The sequence below is a fragment of the Fusarium poae genome, assembly GCF_019609905.1.
Source record: "Fusarium poae strain DAOMC 252244 chromosome Unknown contig_1, whole genome shotgun sequence".
Classification (NCBI taxonomy): domain Eukaryota; kingdom Fungi; phylum Ascomycota; class Sordariomycetes; order Hypocreales; family Nectriaceae; genus Fusarium; species Fusarium poae.
The window spans coordinates 449,250-463,429 of NW_025408659.1; the positions used below are offsets into that span (position 1 = coordinate 449,250).

The window sequence follows — 14,180 nt, forward strand, 5'->3', positions numbered from 1 at the left end:
TATCAATGTGATAAGAGAGGTGAAAAGTACTTTAATATTGTATGAATATTGAAAAGTAACTGTTTGATCAACACACCATCGGCTAAAATGTCCGGTGGGGTATGAACCAAAGACAGAGGAAAAGGGACAACCGATTTCGCCCTTTACTGTACAGATGCTCAGTACTGTACCACGGCCACAGATCTTAACATCGGTCTTAGGGGAGGTGGCCTGTACTTGACTCGTTTTGCTTAAAGGGGGCACTTCATTCTTAGGGAAGTCAAAGCAAGGTATCATTCGTCCATATATGGCAGACGCCTAGGCCTGAAGCAGATGTATAGACCGATTTCACCCCAGACGGATTATACTGTAGACATTTCTTGGCTAGTCGGCAAAAAAACCAACTGAATATGGACGGAATATGGAACAAAAAGACAAGTGAATGAAAATATGAAGCAAGTCGTACCCCATTATCACCTCAATCGCTTCGAGAATGGTCGTGTATGTATATCAGCTGCATTATATCACCACGAATGAGCGCCAATATCTGGTGCAACTCGGTCTCTGAATACGAACCCACAGATTCCTTCCTACAAAATGAACATGTTTAGAGGTGAGTCTTCCAAAGATGTCGGATTGCTTGACTGGATGACGTAAGATGATTTAACGCCCACGGTAAATACAGAATTCGACCCTCCAACATCCATTGTTGGCTTAGTCGTGCGTTTTTACAATGGCTTTCTACTTCTCGTGGCTTCACTAGCGGTACTATCTCTGGGCTTCACAATGTTTGGTCTATCGCAAGCAGACGGACTGAGCGGCCCGGCGCTCACGGCAGCGGCTCTACTGGCCAGTGCCGCCATCACAGCCGTCGCCGCCGTCGTCATCATTGGCTTCCTTCAATTCAACTGCGGGTCCGTAAACGGTCGATACGAGAGGTCAGACGTCATCATGTCTTGGGTGCCTTTGTTCTTATTTGATATCGCCATGCTGGAAGCCATAGCTGGCGTATTACTATGGTACACCAACAATTTCCCGAATGAGCTCATCGTTTTATTCGCTTCAGAAATACTCGTCTTGCTCATCATTTTGACCGTGTTATCTTTGTGGGCTAGGCGAAAGATCAAAACCTTGGTTGCCATGTGCTGTTTGGATGACGATGAAGCCGAAGGTCCTTATTACGATCAAGTACACGACCGGGAGGACGGGCTCGGCATCACAAGAGAGAACAGGTTCTCGCGCTCCACCGAGCCCCGTCGGGTACGAAATCGCGTGATATGCAAGTGAACTGTTTGGAAATGGGGGTACGTTATGAGCCATGTTGGACGGGAATCGATATGTTATATTCAGTAGAAAGGGATCTGGACTTGCCTGTACCGATGTGAGTCTCATGGTGCTTGTATCAGTGACATGCACAAGTAGTAAACATTGACTGCTGTAGCTGCGTCTAACTAGCTGGGTCTGAGACCTTTCTTTACGTTGTTAACTTCTGAACGATATCTGTCATGCAGACATTCGTTTCTCCCAAAGCCCTGTAGAGAACACCAGTGTCGGTCGACGCCAGCGTAAACCTGTCACGGCAGTATCGAGTACCGAGTTTTACATTTCACAAGCCTATGCCTTGGTCCAGTCTGGTCTCTCTATATGGTCTTGGGGCTCATCATTGGCCATCATGTCAACAACGCAGTGCCGTGTAGTCTTCCAAAAATGGGCTATACTACAAGGTTTCATCCATATGAGACTTAAGGTTCAAACATCCGACTGAGAAACAAGACTGCTTATGAGAAACCATAAGAGCAAAGAAGAACCTATTATTGTTTTACAACTAGAAGCTACAAATACTAACCCTAGAACCAATCAGCAGGTTTTACTGACACCTAATCCGAGGACAATGAGAGTAATGGTTACATACAGTCTTTGGGTTCTTGCAGGCACTTAGGGATCACGCCGGATCGTTAACATCACCTTAATTACCCTTCCCAAGACAGCCATCTATGGCCTGAATGCCAAAGTCGATAATCCCATCCTGAATCGGCAATAGTTTGGACAGCTGTAGGTGAAAGTATGAAAAGTCTAGCAAGTATTCCGGCCAGAAACAGCTCCGGCAAAATTCAACACAGGACTTCGTCTCCTCCATCTTCCTCCCCCTCCTCCCCCTCTTCCTCTTCCTCTTCCTCTTCCTCTTCCTCTTCCTCTTCCTCTTCCTCTTCCTCTTCCTCTTCCTCTTCCTCTTCCTCTTCCTCTTCCTCTTCCTCTTCCTCTTCCTCTTCCTCTTCCTCTTCCTCTTCCTCTTCCTCTTCCTCTTCCTCTTCCTCTTCCTCTTCCTCTTCCTCTTCCTCTTCCTCTTCCTCTTCCTCCTCTTCTTCTTCTCTCCCTTCTTCTTCTCATCAAGGGATTAAATCAGAGGCAGTCTACGGAGCATCACTTATAGGTTGGTCAACTCTCAACTCTACCTATACTTTACGGCCTAGCCCAGTCTAATAAGCTACCAGACAATCGAATCCCTGCTATCTTCGTCATATCTTCACGAAACACCCCACCCGTAGTAATTGCTGTGCCTTTCGAATGGCTCTTCCTGCTGTCATGAGTACTACCCGAGATGATCGAGATCGTTCCGAACATGTCAGGAGCACTTCCTGGCTAGGAGAGCGAATGTGCCTAGTGCAAAGGCATTGGAGGTTGCTCTTGACGGTCTATTCTGTGATCGTACTGGGAGTCATCACTTGTGTGATAACCGGTATGTCAACTTCACCTTCCAGCCTCGCTATGCGTCATCGTCTTACAACCAATGACAAACAAACAGGCACCATTGAGAAACCTTTGGATCTGAAAAGGAGGTCTTGGGGGGGTTTTGATGAGCGTCCATCGACCGCCACGTGCTACCGGCAGGAGCGAACGGCAATGCTTCTTGCTTTTCTCTTGGGATCGCTTGGTATTGATCAGTTCTACGCCCACCACTGGCCTCTAGCCGTGTTCAAGCTCTTGACTCTCGGTGCTGGTGGGATCTGGTGGTTCGTCGACGTTGTGTTATGGATGGTAGGTGGCGTGTATGGCACACCGGGATGCCCAGGAGGGAGTGAACATTCTTGGCAGTTCTAGCGAGCGGTCTGGTTTTTGGCCACCTATGCGGATGATATATATATATATATATATCTGGAAGGCGCTTGAGTAAATGAGTCGTTTAACGAGTTGGGTTCGTCCTGATTCATCAGGCTGTATGGTGAATGGGAGTCTTCGGTTTGACCGCCGTACCCTGCAACTCAGAGTGCAAGCTTGTTCAAAGAACAGAAGAACAGCCAATTCACTTCCGGCGCGGCAAACATGTATTCTATCAAAGAACAGAAATTTTCGAGAAGATAGCAGATCAAAACCGGCTTGATCCACACCCTCTTCGAGATTTCTCGTCGCTGTTCCCATATCACCCTGGATGTACGAATATCGTCGAGATCACGGCATGCCAACCTCCCCTCCATCTTTCTGTTGAAGATTTGACAATCCGCGACAAACAAGGGCAAGTGCTTCCATGTCAAACCTTCTTGTCTTGAGATCCGCCACTTGCTTTCTTAGCTCCTCTACTTCTCTTTTCGCCCTCTCAACTCCTTCCGAAGATACACGTCGAGCGTTATTCATCGCTTCTGCAATCCTCTCGTCACGATCATCTCGATCTGCTTGCACAAGGTTCGATGCTGCACTGTGAATCTGGTTCAGCAATACAAGGGTCTGACTCAATCGAGCTTTCCCGGCATGGGTATTCCGCTCGTCATTGGCGATCCGCCTATTTTCGTCTTCTGCTGCTTGTCTTCTCGTGCCGGCCAACAAAGGATTCACTGTCTCGTCCGCTCTGGTGGATTCTGAGATCGTGTTGAACGCTTTCTCAGTAGCCCCCGCTTCGATGATCGCAGTGTCCAACTCCTTTTCGGCGTCTCTAAGCTCACTTCCGACACGCTTTTCTTCTTCGGCGATCCGCTGGCACTCTCTTTGGGCACAAGACAGCTGATCTGTGATGGATGTTCCCTCTGACACGGTCAGTGTCCTGATCTGGGTGATGATATATTGACAAGGTAGGATGCTTGATGGTTGCTGGGCGGGAAGAGGTGAGCTGGCCATGATCGTCGGTTTGTTGGATTTTCCATGCAATGCTTTGATCCTCTCTACCACCGGTATTGTCGTCGAAAGCGATGGTGAGTTTGTATCGAGTGAAGTGATCATGCCCAGGAAATTCTCCCTCACATTCATCGGCTTTATAGTTCGCGTCACGTCTTGTGGTGTAATAAAGCGCCTCATTGTCTCTAGAACGAATATTCCGCAACTTGTGCCATCCTTTTGCTGTGCAGATTTCTATTCAGGTCAGACGCGCCGAGTAGTGAAAAGTGAGGAGGTTGGAGTTCTACCTTCCTATAGAACGCAGTTGTGTAATGAGGGTAGTGCTCTTTGATCCACCGTATGAAAAAGACCTTTACTTGCTCCGAACGTGCTGCATCTTCCAAAGAGTCGTAGAAGTCTAAGCGAACAGACTTGGATCCGGAATCAGCTTCATAGTCAGATTCGGATACCAAAACGCAGAGCGTCCAGTGGCTGGAACTCTTGTGATGTAAGGGGATATATATCTCATCGCCCGGCTTCGGGATGTTCTTTAGTCTGGACGGGATCTTTTCTCCATCGACGTCAAACCGCACGGGATCCAGAATCTGTATCGGGGTCTTTGATGACGGGAGGCCAAGCTTGAAGACTTCACTGACGATACATATAGTATTGTCACACAATCTTTCGTTTTTTGTCAGCTGTGAGTTAATTTTATCGGCTTGCTCAGTCACTGAATTTAGTGTGCTTTTTCGTTGCAGTTCCTCGTCATCTGTTGATAATTGAGTGGTGACGTCAATCCATTCGTCGCGAGCTACCTACTTTGCGTTTCTTATGCGGCCCCGAACCTGGGCTTGCCTCTGGTGGCGGTGAGGCTGGTAGTGACGATGATGGTGACGTTTACTTTTTACTTTTTACTTTTTACTTTTTACTTTTTACTTTTTACTTTTTACTTTTTACTTTTTACTTTTCACTAGTCTGACTAGGGTTTCAACAGTTCTTTACAGAGACGATCGGCCATTGTATACACGGTACGTCATGTTCTCTACTCTTTTCCTTGCACTATCGTTGAATCCGTCTCTAGCTGCTCTGTTTGTGCCGGAAACATGTCGGGCAACTGCTTTCTGATGGGAGGTAAAGTAACTCGCGGCATTGTAGACCTTCGATTCAATGGATTTCGAATACTCGACGGATAGTGGCTTATTTGGCCATTTATTGTCTGAACCATTACGCCTCTCTGCAGGCCCGCGTGGTGCGGGATAATGGTTCCGCCGGTGCTTTGCCTGTTTGGATGTCCTGCCAAACCTCCCCGTGGTTGAGCGTGTTGATAATGTGGGAAGCGCCAGGTGGTCATCATCTGTAATTGCTGCTGGCACGTTCTCGGTCTTCGATGCCTCAGTGGTGCGGGTAACCCTCGTAACTGCCCAGACCGGTGCTCGACGCTTCCGGTCGAGGCCGGGGAGAGCCCCTGAACCACCGTTGGAGAGGGGATAGGAGCGGGCATCAGCTGTCTGGGTTCTTGACGCCTCTGATCGTGTTCTTCCTGTTCTTTCATAACCCATTGGAGTGTATCTGGTTTTATGTGCCCGTCTTGGGGAGGTGCCGTGGTCGTCAACTGTAAGGCGGCAGGGTTGACGTAGATACTCGTGTCAAGTATCGAGCCGTGTTGCTGCTCTGGAGCGTTACTGAAAGCCATTGACCCATGACTCCCATCAGGCCGAGCCGTGTTCTGAGGGCTGACAGTGCAAGGCCAGTACGCGCTGGGAGGCGCAGAAGTGTCCAATAGCGTCATCTTGTGAAGTTTTTCAACAGAGAGGATTTTTTTTGTCGGTTGAGGTTTGCAAAGAAATTCGATCAGCTCTGGTCGTGGCATGAACCTCTGTATACAATAATTTGTGTGCAACATTGTACAACGACCTGCACATATGTATGCACTTCAATCTCGGTATTGTACCATTGGAGACAGATAGGTAGAAAGGTCTATTTTGGACACAAGCGCAAGTGTAAAAGTGGGGGCGACTTCATCCCCGGTCCGGACCCGCCGTCGAAGAACAGACAATTTTGGATGGTTTTTTTTTTCCGCCTTTGCCTTTTCCCAGTGAGCAATGAAAGTTGCGAGGCTGAGGGTTTTCATGACATGATATCGCTCCTCTCATGGCATTGTGGCATAGGGGCTTCCGGAAGACAGGCTCAGCAAAAACTATTCATTAGCACTTGCCGTGACAGCAAACAAGTTAGTCGTATTATACATGTGGATTATGCTCAAAACTTATGCAAGGTAGTGGTTCTATTTATTGCTCTGAAAAACAAGAAAACAAATTAGACAAAATCAGGGATACTGCTCAAGCATGATGGGCTGTCACTTGAAGAATCTAAGCTATAGGATCCGAATAGTAAGACTGAGCCACCGTAACGCCTATGGTCCTAAGTTGCAGATGCTGCGGCAGCAACGGTTGACAACAAGGGGGAAAGAATATTGCTGGACTCGAATCGCACAAGGTATCGCAAAACACGCAATGACGGCGTTTCGAATCGTGGATGACGTCTCCTATAAGCCCTAAAGAAAGACTGATAATTTTGGGCGATATTGCATCCAGCTCTCTTCCGATAAAAGTTCCGATGGGTATATACTCTTCAAAAATACCAACAAGGATTATGTTTGGGGAGCGTGGTCCAGTTGTGATATGCTACACTCCCGTGCGCGGGTTGCTGTCCGATGGTTGTAACTTCGATTGAAGGGTCGTAGTGAGTCCATTGCTCTTGTTGCGGGTGTACTGATGGTGGATAGTATTGTTCAGTCGTATCAGGTGTATGCTGTGGTTCCGACACCGCCGGCTGCTGAGGCTGTACCGTGTGTTGCTGGGCATGCTGATGGTATTGAATCGTAGCCGCTTGATACTCCGCTGTTGCGTATGCAGTTTGGTACGTATAGAAGCCGTCCTCGACGATAGGGCCAGGAACAGAGGTTGGATAAAAGGTGCTGGGGCTGCTCTGGATCGACGCCGAAATTCCTGGAGCCGACTTCGGCGTCTCCAAGGCAAGTGGCTCCACTTGTTGCGATAAGTGGTAATGAGTAGGCAATGAGCTTGCCATCGTGGAAACGCCAGGGATCCCTTGCTCGGTTACGTAGTACGCCTGGTGTGGCATGGCTCCGGATGGATGACCAAGTTGAGCGTCGATGTGTTGTTCGTGCACTGTAGGCCCATGATACTCATGAGGCACAGCGGTGGGAATTTCATGACAGTCCTCATAACGGTATGGCATACGGTACCCACAAACCTGCGTCTCGGAGTCGGCGTCAGAGGGTGCACGATGGAGCGTGCCGTTTGGAGTTGCTGCTTGACCCATGGAAGCCACGTCGCGAGGCAAACAGGCCATGGAAGAGTGCTGGAGAGGGGAAGGAGACTCGTCATCATCAGAACCCGAGGGGCAGTGGTCGACATCATCTCGGTTCATGCCTTGCCTGTGCAATCCCCGTTGATACTTGACCATAGTAGCCTTTCCCCGAAACCTAGGTTGCCTGTCAGCAAAGGATTCTGTTGATGAGGTTATCGTGACTTACCTCTCAGAGCAGCCATCGAGGGCGCATCTATACGTTCGCTTTTTGTTGTGTACTTTCTGGTGCCGCCCGAGAGAAGAACCCTGCGTTTGTTGATTAGCTACAGTTACGTATCAGTCACTGGAGTTGTTCTGCACTCACATCACAGAATCGTTTGCCACAACCGATGTGCTGACACTCATACGGCTTTTCCCCTGTGTGCGTTCGAAAATGAATAGTCAACGCACTTCGCTGAATAAATCTTTTCCCGCATCCATTAACAGAGCATTCATAACGCCGGTGATTAGTATGTGTACAATAATGTCTTTTTAAATCACACTTTCGGCGAAAGCTCTGCATTAGAGGTTAGCAAGAAAATTCCGGACTGCGGACTTTTAAGCAACAAACCTTTGTGCACAACTGCCAGTCACACTGATATCTATGGGTAAAAGGCTCGTTCCCGACCGATTTCATTGGTTCCATGTTTGTCTTTGGCAAGTGTCGACGTGTCTTTGAGGCAAATATGTTGAAAATGGTGAAAAGGGTAAGCAGTAAATAAGAGTTGGATAGACAAGAGTTGGGTAGATCGCTGACAGGCTGAGAAAGATCGATGGGTAGTATGAGGCGTTGAGATTAGATTGTACATAAAGCAGAGATCGTAATATGTCGTGACTAAGCTCGATCTGAGAACCAAGAGGTTTCTAAAATACAAAAGACTTGAATCAGCTGGGTGACAATGTATGTATATATATATATAATATTGGCGATGGTTGAGAAGGAATGGTCAAAGGTGGGCTATAGAAAATCGGCGAAGACAAGGGTCCAGGTTGAGTGGGACCTCAGTACTGAAATGTCTCGCGCTCATGTAAGACCTAATCCAGGCTTGTCCAGTGGACCGGAAACAAGAACTTTAATCGGGGCCGGAGGAGGGCTATACGCCAGAAAGGAGGAATGTCGCTATGGACCGTTGCTTCTTGGGGGATGATGGAACAGGCTCAGAAGGAAGGACAAGGGAGTATAGGGGTAATGGCTGGTCGGATTCTGAACGACGGAACTTCGATTGTACGACCAACAACGTAACGTAGTCCCACCAAGTTGGCTCCGAATACCGAGTCGTTAGAACAGACCATGCAGCGTCTGGTTGAGTTGGGCTCGAGTCAGGTAGACTGGATATTTGATAAAGCTCCATACGAGATAATAACAATAATAGGGGGAGGGCGACAGATGTCAACGAAAGACCACCAGGCTCTGCACTGGTCTGGTCCCGCTAGGTAAGGGTGACGGATTTCAGAGAAGGGGTGTGTAGTTAACGCAAGGCAAGGTCGTGAAGAACCGAGTACCATATCGGTACAGTATCCAGGGCCATGCGGATGCTAGATACCAGGATGAGGACAGTAGCCACCTCGAGCTGCAAAGATGGGCCCTCGCAAAGCTGACCTGTTTGGTAGGTGTACGGCGAGCACGGCATGGTATCTATATAGCTACATACATGCATATCCATATCCATCCACCGGGGCTAACGATGAGCCACGCAGGAGATCAGAGAAGTCAGGGGATTCCTGTCTGCAACAGTGGGCTTCAATGGGTCATGTCTAGTCACACAGGGAACATCAGGTTTGTTCACCAGTCCCTAATACGTCTGACATTCCGACTCCATGAGTGACGACTCCATGAGTGACGACTCCAACGTCCCTCCAAGCAATATTGTCAAATGTCATGGCATGTCAGTCTCAGTAAACACCCTGTAGCATTACTTGGAGACGCTTGACCCTGTCCATCACTTTCTCCTTCTTCCTGTATATTGATCTCTTGTACGCCAGATATGCCAGTATAAGTGTCTGACTAGAGAAACTTGCACTTACTTAAAAGGGGCAACTCTTGTTCTTACATCCAGTTCTGGGTACAAGAGTATGTGCAATATCGTATAACGATCTGCAGGTGAATGTGCACTTGAACCTTAGTCTAGCACCACTATGAGACATAAATGTAGAGAGGACTAGCATGGACGTAAGTGAAACTGTAAAAAAGGGGGTGGGTTCATCCACGCCGAGAACATTTGTACTGCGTTCTTCGGTCTGGCACCACCGCTGAAGAACAGGTAATTTTGGATGTTCTCCAAAGTCGATCCAGTTTTTTAATATCTATTTTATTTCTATCGTTTTTTCTTTCTTTCTTTCTTTCTTTTTTCGTTCGTTTAACCTAAGCCACCTGTCCGATAGATTTGCTTGGCTGAACCATCATGGATGGTTTTCGTTCGCCTTCCTCAACTTCCTAAACAGGCAGTTTCAGAATCGCAGGCTATCGGGCTGGGCCCTTGCACATAATGTGGAGAGGCAGAAGCGACTGTCGATCCAGCTGTCAAACCCCTGCGTCTGACACGGCCATAGCCGCAGAGCAGCCCCCCCCCCTTGTCATGGCTAAGACCCCCACGTCTGCAAGGCTTCGTTCGAGAACTTGTACTCAGCAGGCAGGCAGCATGCTACTCGTGGACCGTTTCTAACTGACGCTTCTGTCTTTCTTCAGCAAGACAGCGATTCCATCGCGAGACTATGCGAGGCCAGCGAGGCGGCAATCTCGACGATCCCAACGCGACAAGAGGCGCTGCATCTTGTCGGCGCTCCGATGCAGCAATGTGGCTGTCGCCCTGCTCAACGAGGACACTGACGACTTCGCTGCCAAACGCTGCTCCATCAAGGAACTTTTCTATCTTGTCCACAGATAAACCGTTTGCCGTGGCTAGAGTGCAGATGAAGACCAACACACGCGAAGAGCTTATGTGAGCGATACGTGAGGCGACAACGAGCAGACAATCTGACCCAAGCCTCGAACGGATCCATGTGTTCAACTCGTGGATGTTCGGGCGGGACGAGAGCCCTGTTAGCAAGGCTCTCTGCGTTCTGCTTACGTCAATGTTAGGCAGGTCCAATCTGATCCAGTCGATCAGGTCATCACTACGCCCCAGTGCCTTTTTGGCGTGGCTGGGATATAATCTGACAAACCTGGGCCGGGTTGAGGTGTGATCGATGACCTCGAGTTTGATACTTGCCAACTTGTTGACGGCCGAGTATTCGAGCTTTGGGTGAAGTCGCTTCATCTCCCGTAACCTGTCTGTCATCGCCCAAATTAGACATCACAATCCTGTCGAGAGACATGTGTGGCGACGTGAAGACAAACCAAGTGAAGCTTCAAAGTCCTTCTTGCCCTCGAGGCAGACCCATCCTGATTTAGCGTCATTGTGAAATTGCCAATCCGCAACGCCGCAGTCCTGCAGCCAGTGGCTCAGGAGCTCCCGTGCACCCCCAAAAGGGATCTAAAAGGAATGTAAGCGACGGACTGGCATGAGTGACATGAGTGGCTGTGACTGTGGGAGATGGCGAGGTTTGTTTACATTATATATAGGAACATAGTAACGCTCGCTGCTGAGACCAGCTGGCACATCGATAAGATGTGTGGGCAGATCGAGGGCAATTCGTGGCATGCTCTCGTGTTATGTTCTTCACGTCGCAAAGTTCTCCGGTATTTCTTCGTAGGTTGGCAAGTGATCGGGACAGACGATGTTTTCAGCACAAGGACAAGTGTGAGCGAATCGTGTTTATGATAGATTACAACATCTCTTGTGATGAACTAAAATCGGTTCATACCAAAACCAGCTCCTACAGGAGACAGCCCGTTCTAGATTAATCGACTGAGAACGTCTGGCAGGTACTTTTCAGGCTGAAATCGAAGGCCTTTTACCTTGCGGGGCTGGGGCTTTCTACTTCAAACGCGTGTCTACCCTATCCTTGAGGTTTGTGTCCTTGAAAGCGCCAGACACAAGCTATAAAACTGAGGCGGGCCTGATTTGTACTTTAAACGGCCTTGACATCAACCAGCTGATGTGTAATAAGATAAGCATGTGTAGTACGGGCTGTAGCACTGTGTCAGTTAGCCTTGTGCTGTACAGTAAAGATAGGAATCGGTTGTCCATCAACCCCAACCCTCTTCGATCGATCTTAGCACAGAGATCCTATTGAAGAAGTCTATTGGCAATAAAAGGGGTCCGATGGATGGCTTTTTTGCACACAGATCCTCCTCCTCCTCTAACGGAGGTTAAGCAATAACAACAGCAGGGTCATGCGCAGGATGTTTTTGGTATGCAGTTCAGATAGTCTATTTTCCACTCGTCCACCAGTAAGCGGAATACGCAAAGCTACGCTGTATCAAGCCGTTGTACCCAAATCTGGATCAGACCACACGAGAACGCATTCGCCAATCACAAAGCCCCCGAACTTACCACATAAGCGTTCGACTTTTACTAGGTGCTTCCGGCACACCACGTCATCCACTCTGTACTCGTCACAGCTCTGGCTGCTGCTTTTGCTAAAGTTCACACCAAACAGTATCCCGTCTACCCTGGACTTTTTTCTCCAACCTTCGAGAGTCAGCGGGGCCTCCCTGAACTGGTCGCAAAACGACTTTGCGGATATCATTCGCGAAGCCACTGCCATGGTGGGGCCGCTGTTCCGGCCGTTACAAACCGGCCATTGTTGGACTTCACCTTCTTCTGGCTCGGTGTTCTGGCTGGGCACTGCCTCTTCGGACGAGCTAGTGGTACTGCGCATCAGCGTCGTAGGAGGAGGCTGTTTTGTACTTGTAGTCGTGACTGAACTAGCTTTTCCTTTCCACTCAATTTCCGATGTAGAGGCAGCGTCAACTAGCGTCTCTGTGACATCGCTAGCCGGCTTGTTTCCATTTGCCGCCATAGTTGTGCGAGTTTCCAAGGGAGATGTATTCTCTGCGGAAGTCGGGTTGGATGCGCTGCTGCCAGAATCCATGTCTGTCGTTCTGTCTGTTGGTGGGGGGTCAGTCATTTTATCACCGGGTGCAGTGATAGGACTGGTTGTGGTCTCGTCGGAGCTACTTCCAAAAGTCGCAGACGACGCCGTCTGCTGCGTGAGTCTTGGGGTGATTTGTGTTTCCTGTTCCCCGTCTATTGGTGAGGTACTGGGAAGATCACGCGACATGGTCGTTTGTGAGGACATTGTCATATCGGGGCCGTATGGAGGACCTGAATGAAACTGACAGTAACAAAGGGGCTTAGCGGCGGAGGACCCTCTGGTCGGTCTTTCAGGTGCTTCCGTGGTGCTGTCTGTAAGTAACAGGGTAACCTCCCGAACTGTTGTTTCTTCTAGACGAGAGGTCAACACAGAGTGACCGTTACTGACATCGCAAGCGGCGCACAACAGCGCGTAGATCAACAACCAGAGTAAGGGATACATGGTCCAAAAGTTTGCAATACTCGTAGTTCGCGAACTGCTGCTCGAAGTCGACTTGATATATCACCCTTTCTAGGAAACGGCTCCAGGGACTCGCTCACATGCAGCGCGAGGACGGATGCGGACGTCACCTTCGAGCTTATGCATGGCACCTATTACTCTTCGTCGTCCGTACCGCTCATTTTAGACCATGGCCGACGAGACTGGTCTCAGACATTATAGTACTCAGAGCGTCGTTCGAAGGCCCCCCTGAACAATGTCGGCCGATCTGGACTTACGGAGCTTGTCAACCTTATCATGTGTATGTAACCTTCCATAGCAATCTGCGACACGTTTCTGATCTTCCTTCGACTCAACAGCTTGTGTGACCGCAAAATAACGGACTGGTTCGGCAAGAGATGAGTTGCTGTAATGCCCTCTGTGTGGAAATGAGACGCCCTATATTCTGTATCGCATTAGGATAACCTTTCTCCGACAATTTGTCGGTAGAGGTCTAGGGCTGTCCGATGGAGCTGCTCGGTCCGGTCATATTGGCCCCGCTGACGATAAAGTCGACGCGAGTGACGCCATACTGCACTGGTTCCTCTCAAGCACCTCTCGTCTTCAACACATGCTGTCTGCCAGCACGGGAGCTCTATCATTCGGTTCCGATTACTTCGGCCATTCTGGTGGCTCCCTCGGGCTGAAGACTCCTCAAACTGAAAACTAACAATCACCGTAGAGACGATGATCGCATCTCCATTGAATTCACTTATAACCAGCCACGTCGCCATCGATATCATATGCCGACGCACCGAGAAAAGCATGAATTGATGATCATGCAGAGACAGACGTCGAGGCCCACAGCTGGATGACCAACAAGGACGGTCGTCTAGTTCGTTCCACGTTATGTTCTCAGTGGTCATGTGTCCATTGATAATTGTACATCTTGTATGGAAATCCCCAAGAACACGACTCTTCCTGATGGACAGCCAACAACTGTACTTCCCAAGACAGCTACTTGTCCACTACGGCATTCAAGAGGGGGCCAAAGTAAGTCTTTCCCAGTGTGAGAAATAGGCGGTTCAGTCCAGTCCAGACACCCTGGACTGGACCGCCTATGTAACAGGAAGCACTGGACTGGACCGCCCAGCAGTCCAAAGGGCTTGGACTGAACCGCCTGCCTTAACTGGACTGGTGCCAAGGTCGGACCAAAATTTGATATGGCGATCAAGTTTCGGTGTTGTTGTGCCTAGTTATGCTTCAGCAGCCGCCTGCGCAGCCAGCCTGCCGTACGGCCAACTTTTTACTCTGCAATATCTGCTTTATAGATTTCGAAGGTATGTAGG

The 14,180-nt window shown here is 49.0% G+C and overlaps 7 protein-coding genes across 7 annotated transcripts; 2 read left to right on the forward strand and 5 right to left on the reverse strand.

The window, feature by feature from the left end:
• Positions 1-765: 765 nt before the first annotated feature.
• FPOAC1_012946 (uncharacterized protein) lies at positions 766-1,266 on the forward strand (the record flags this gene model as incomplete). Its single annotated transcript, XM_044857289.1, has 1 exon — positions 766-1,266. The coding sequence occupies one exon, from the start codon at positions 766-768 to the stop codon at positions 1,264-1,266; it is 501 nt and encodes a 166-aa protein (XP_044701472.1).
• An 824-nt stretch (positions 1,267-2,090) lies between these two features.
• FPOAC1_012947 (uncharacterized protein) lies at positions 2,091-2,401 on the reverse strand (the record flags this gene model as incomplete). The annotated part of the gene is made up of 2 exons (XM_044857290.1): positions 2,091-2,362; positions 2,395-2,401. 2 exons carry the CDS (start codon positions 2,399-2,401, stop codon positions 2,091-2,093), a joined length of 279 nt encoding a protein of 92 aa, XP_044701473.1.
• Positions 2,402-2,544: 143 nt separating this feature from the next.
• Positions 2,545-3,078, forward strand: FPOAC1_012948 (uncharacterized protein; the record flags this gene model as incomplete). The annotated part of the gene is made up of 1 exon (XM_044857291.1): positions 2,545-3,078. The coding sequence occupies one exon, from the start codon at positions 2,545-2,547 to the stop codon at positions 3,076-3,078; it is 534 nt and encodes a 177-aa protein (XP_044701474.1).
• A 348-nt stretch (positions 3,079-3,426) lies between these two features.
• On the reverse strand, positions 3,427-4,086 carry FPOAC1_012949 (uncharacterized protein; the record flags this gene model as incomplete). The annotated part of the gene is made up of 1 exon (XM_044857292.1): positions 3,427-4,086. The coding sequence occupies one exon, from the start codon at positions 4,084-4,086 to the stop codon at positions 3,427-3,429; it is 660 nt and encodes a 219-aa protein (XP_044701475.1).
• Positions 4,087-6,693: 2,607 nt separating this feature from the next.
• On the reverse strand, positions 6,694-9,065 carry FPOAC1_012950 (uncharacterized protein; the record flags this gene model as incomplete). The annotated part of the gene is made up of 3 exons (XM_044857293.1): positions 6,694-7,570; positions 7,622-7,701; positions 8,949-9,065. 3 exons carry the CDS (start codon positions 9,063-9,065, stop codon positions 6,694-6,696), a joined length of 1,074 nt encoding a protein of 357 aa, XP_044701476.1.
• Positions 9,066-10,076: 1,011 nt separating this feature from the next.
• FPOAC1_012951 (uncharacterized protein) lies at positions 10,077-11,075 on the reverse strand (the record flags this gene model as incomplete). The annotated part of the gene is made up of 4 exons (XM_044857294.1): positions 10,077-10,494; positions 10,597-10,705; positions 10,772-10,907; positions 10,986-11,075. 4 exons carry the CDS (start codon positions 11,073-11,075, stop codon positions 10,077-10,079), a joined length of 753 nt encoding a protein of 250 aa, XP_044701477.1.
• Positions 11,076-11,445: 370 nt separating this feature from the next.
• FPOAC1_012952 (uncharacterized protein) lies at positions 11,446-12,618 on the reverse strand (the record flags this gene model as incomplete). The annotated part of the gene is made up of 2 exons (XM_044857295.1): positions 11,446-11,504; positions 12,009-12,618. 2 exons carry the CDS (start codon positions 12,616-12,618, stop codon positions 11,446-11,448), a joined length of 669 nt encoding a protein of 222 aa, XP_044701478.1.
• Between the last annotated feature and the right edge of the window lie 1,562 nt (positions 12,619-14,180).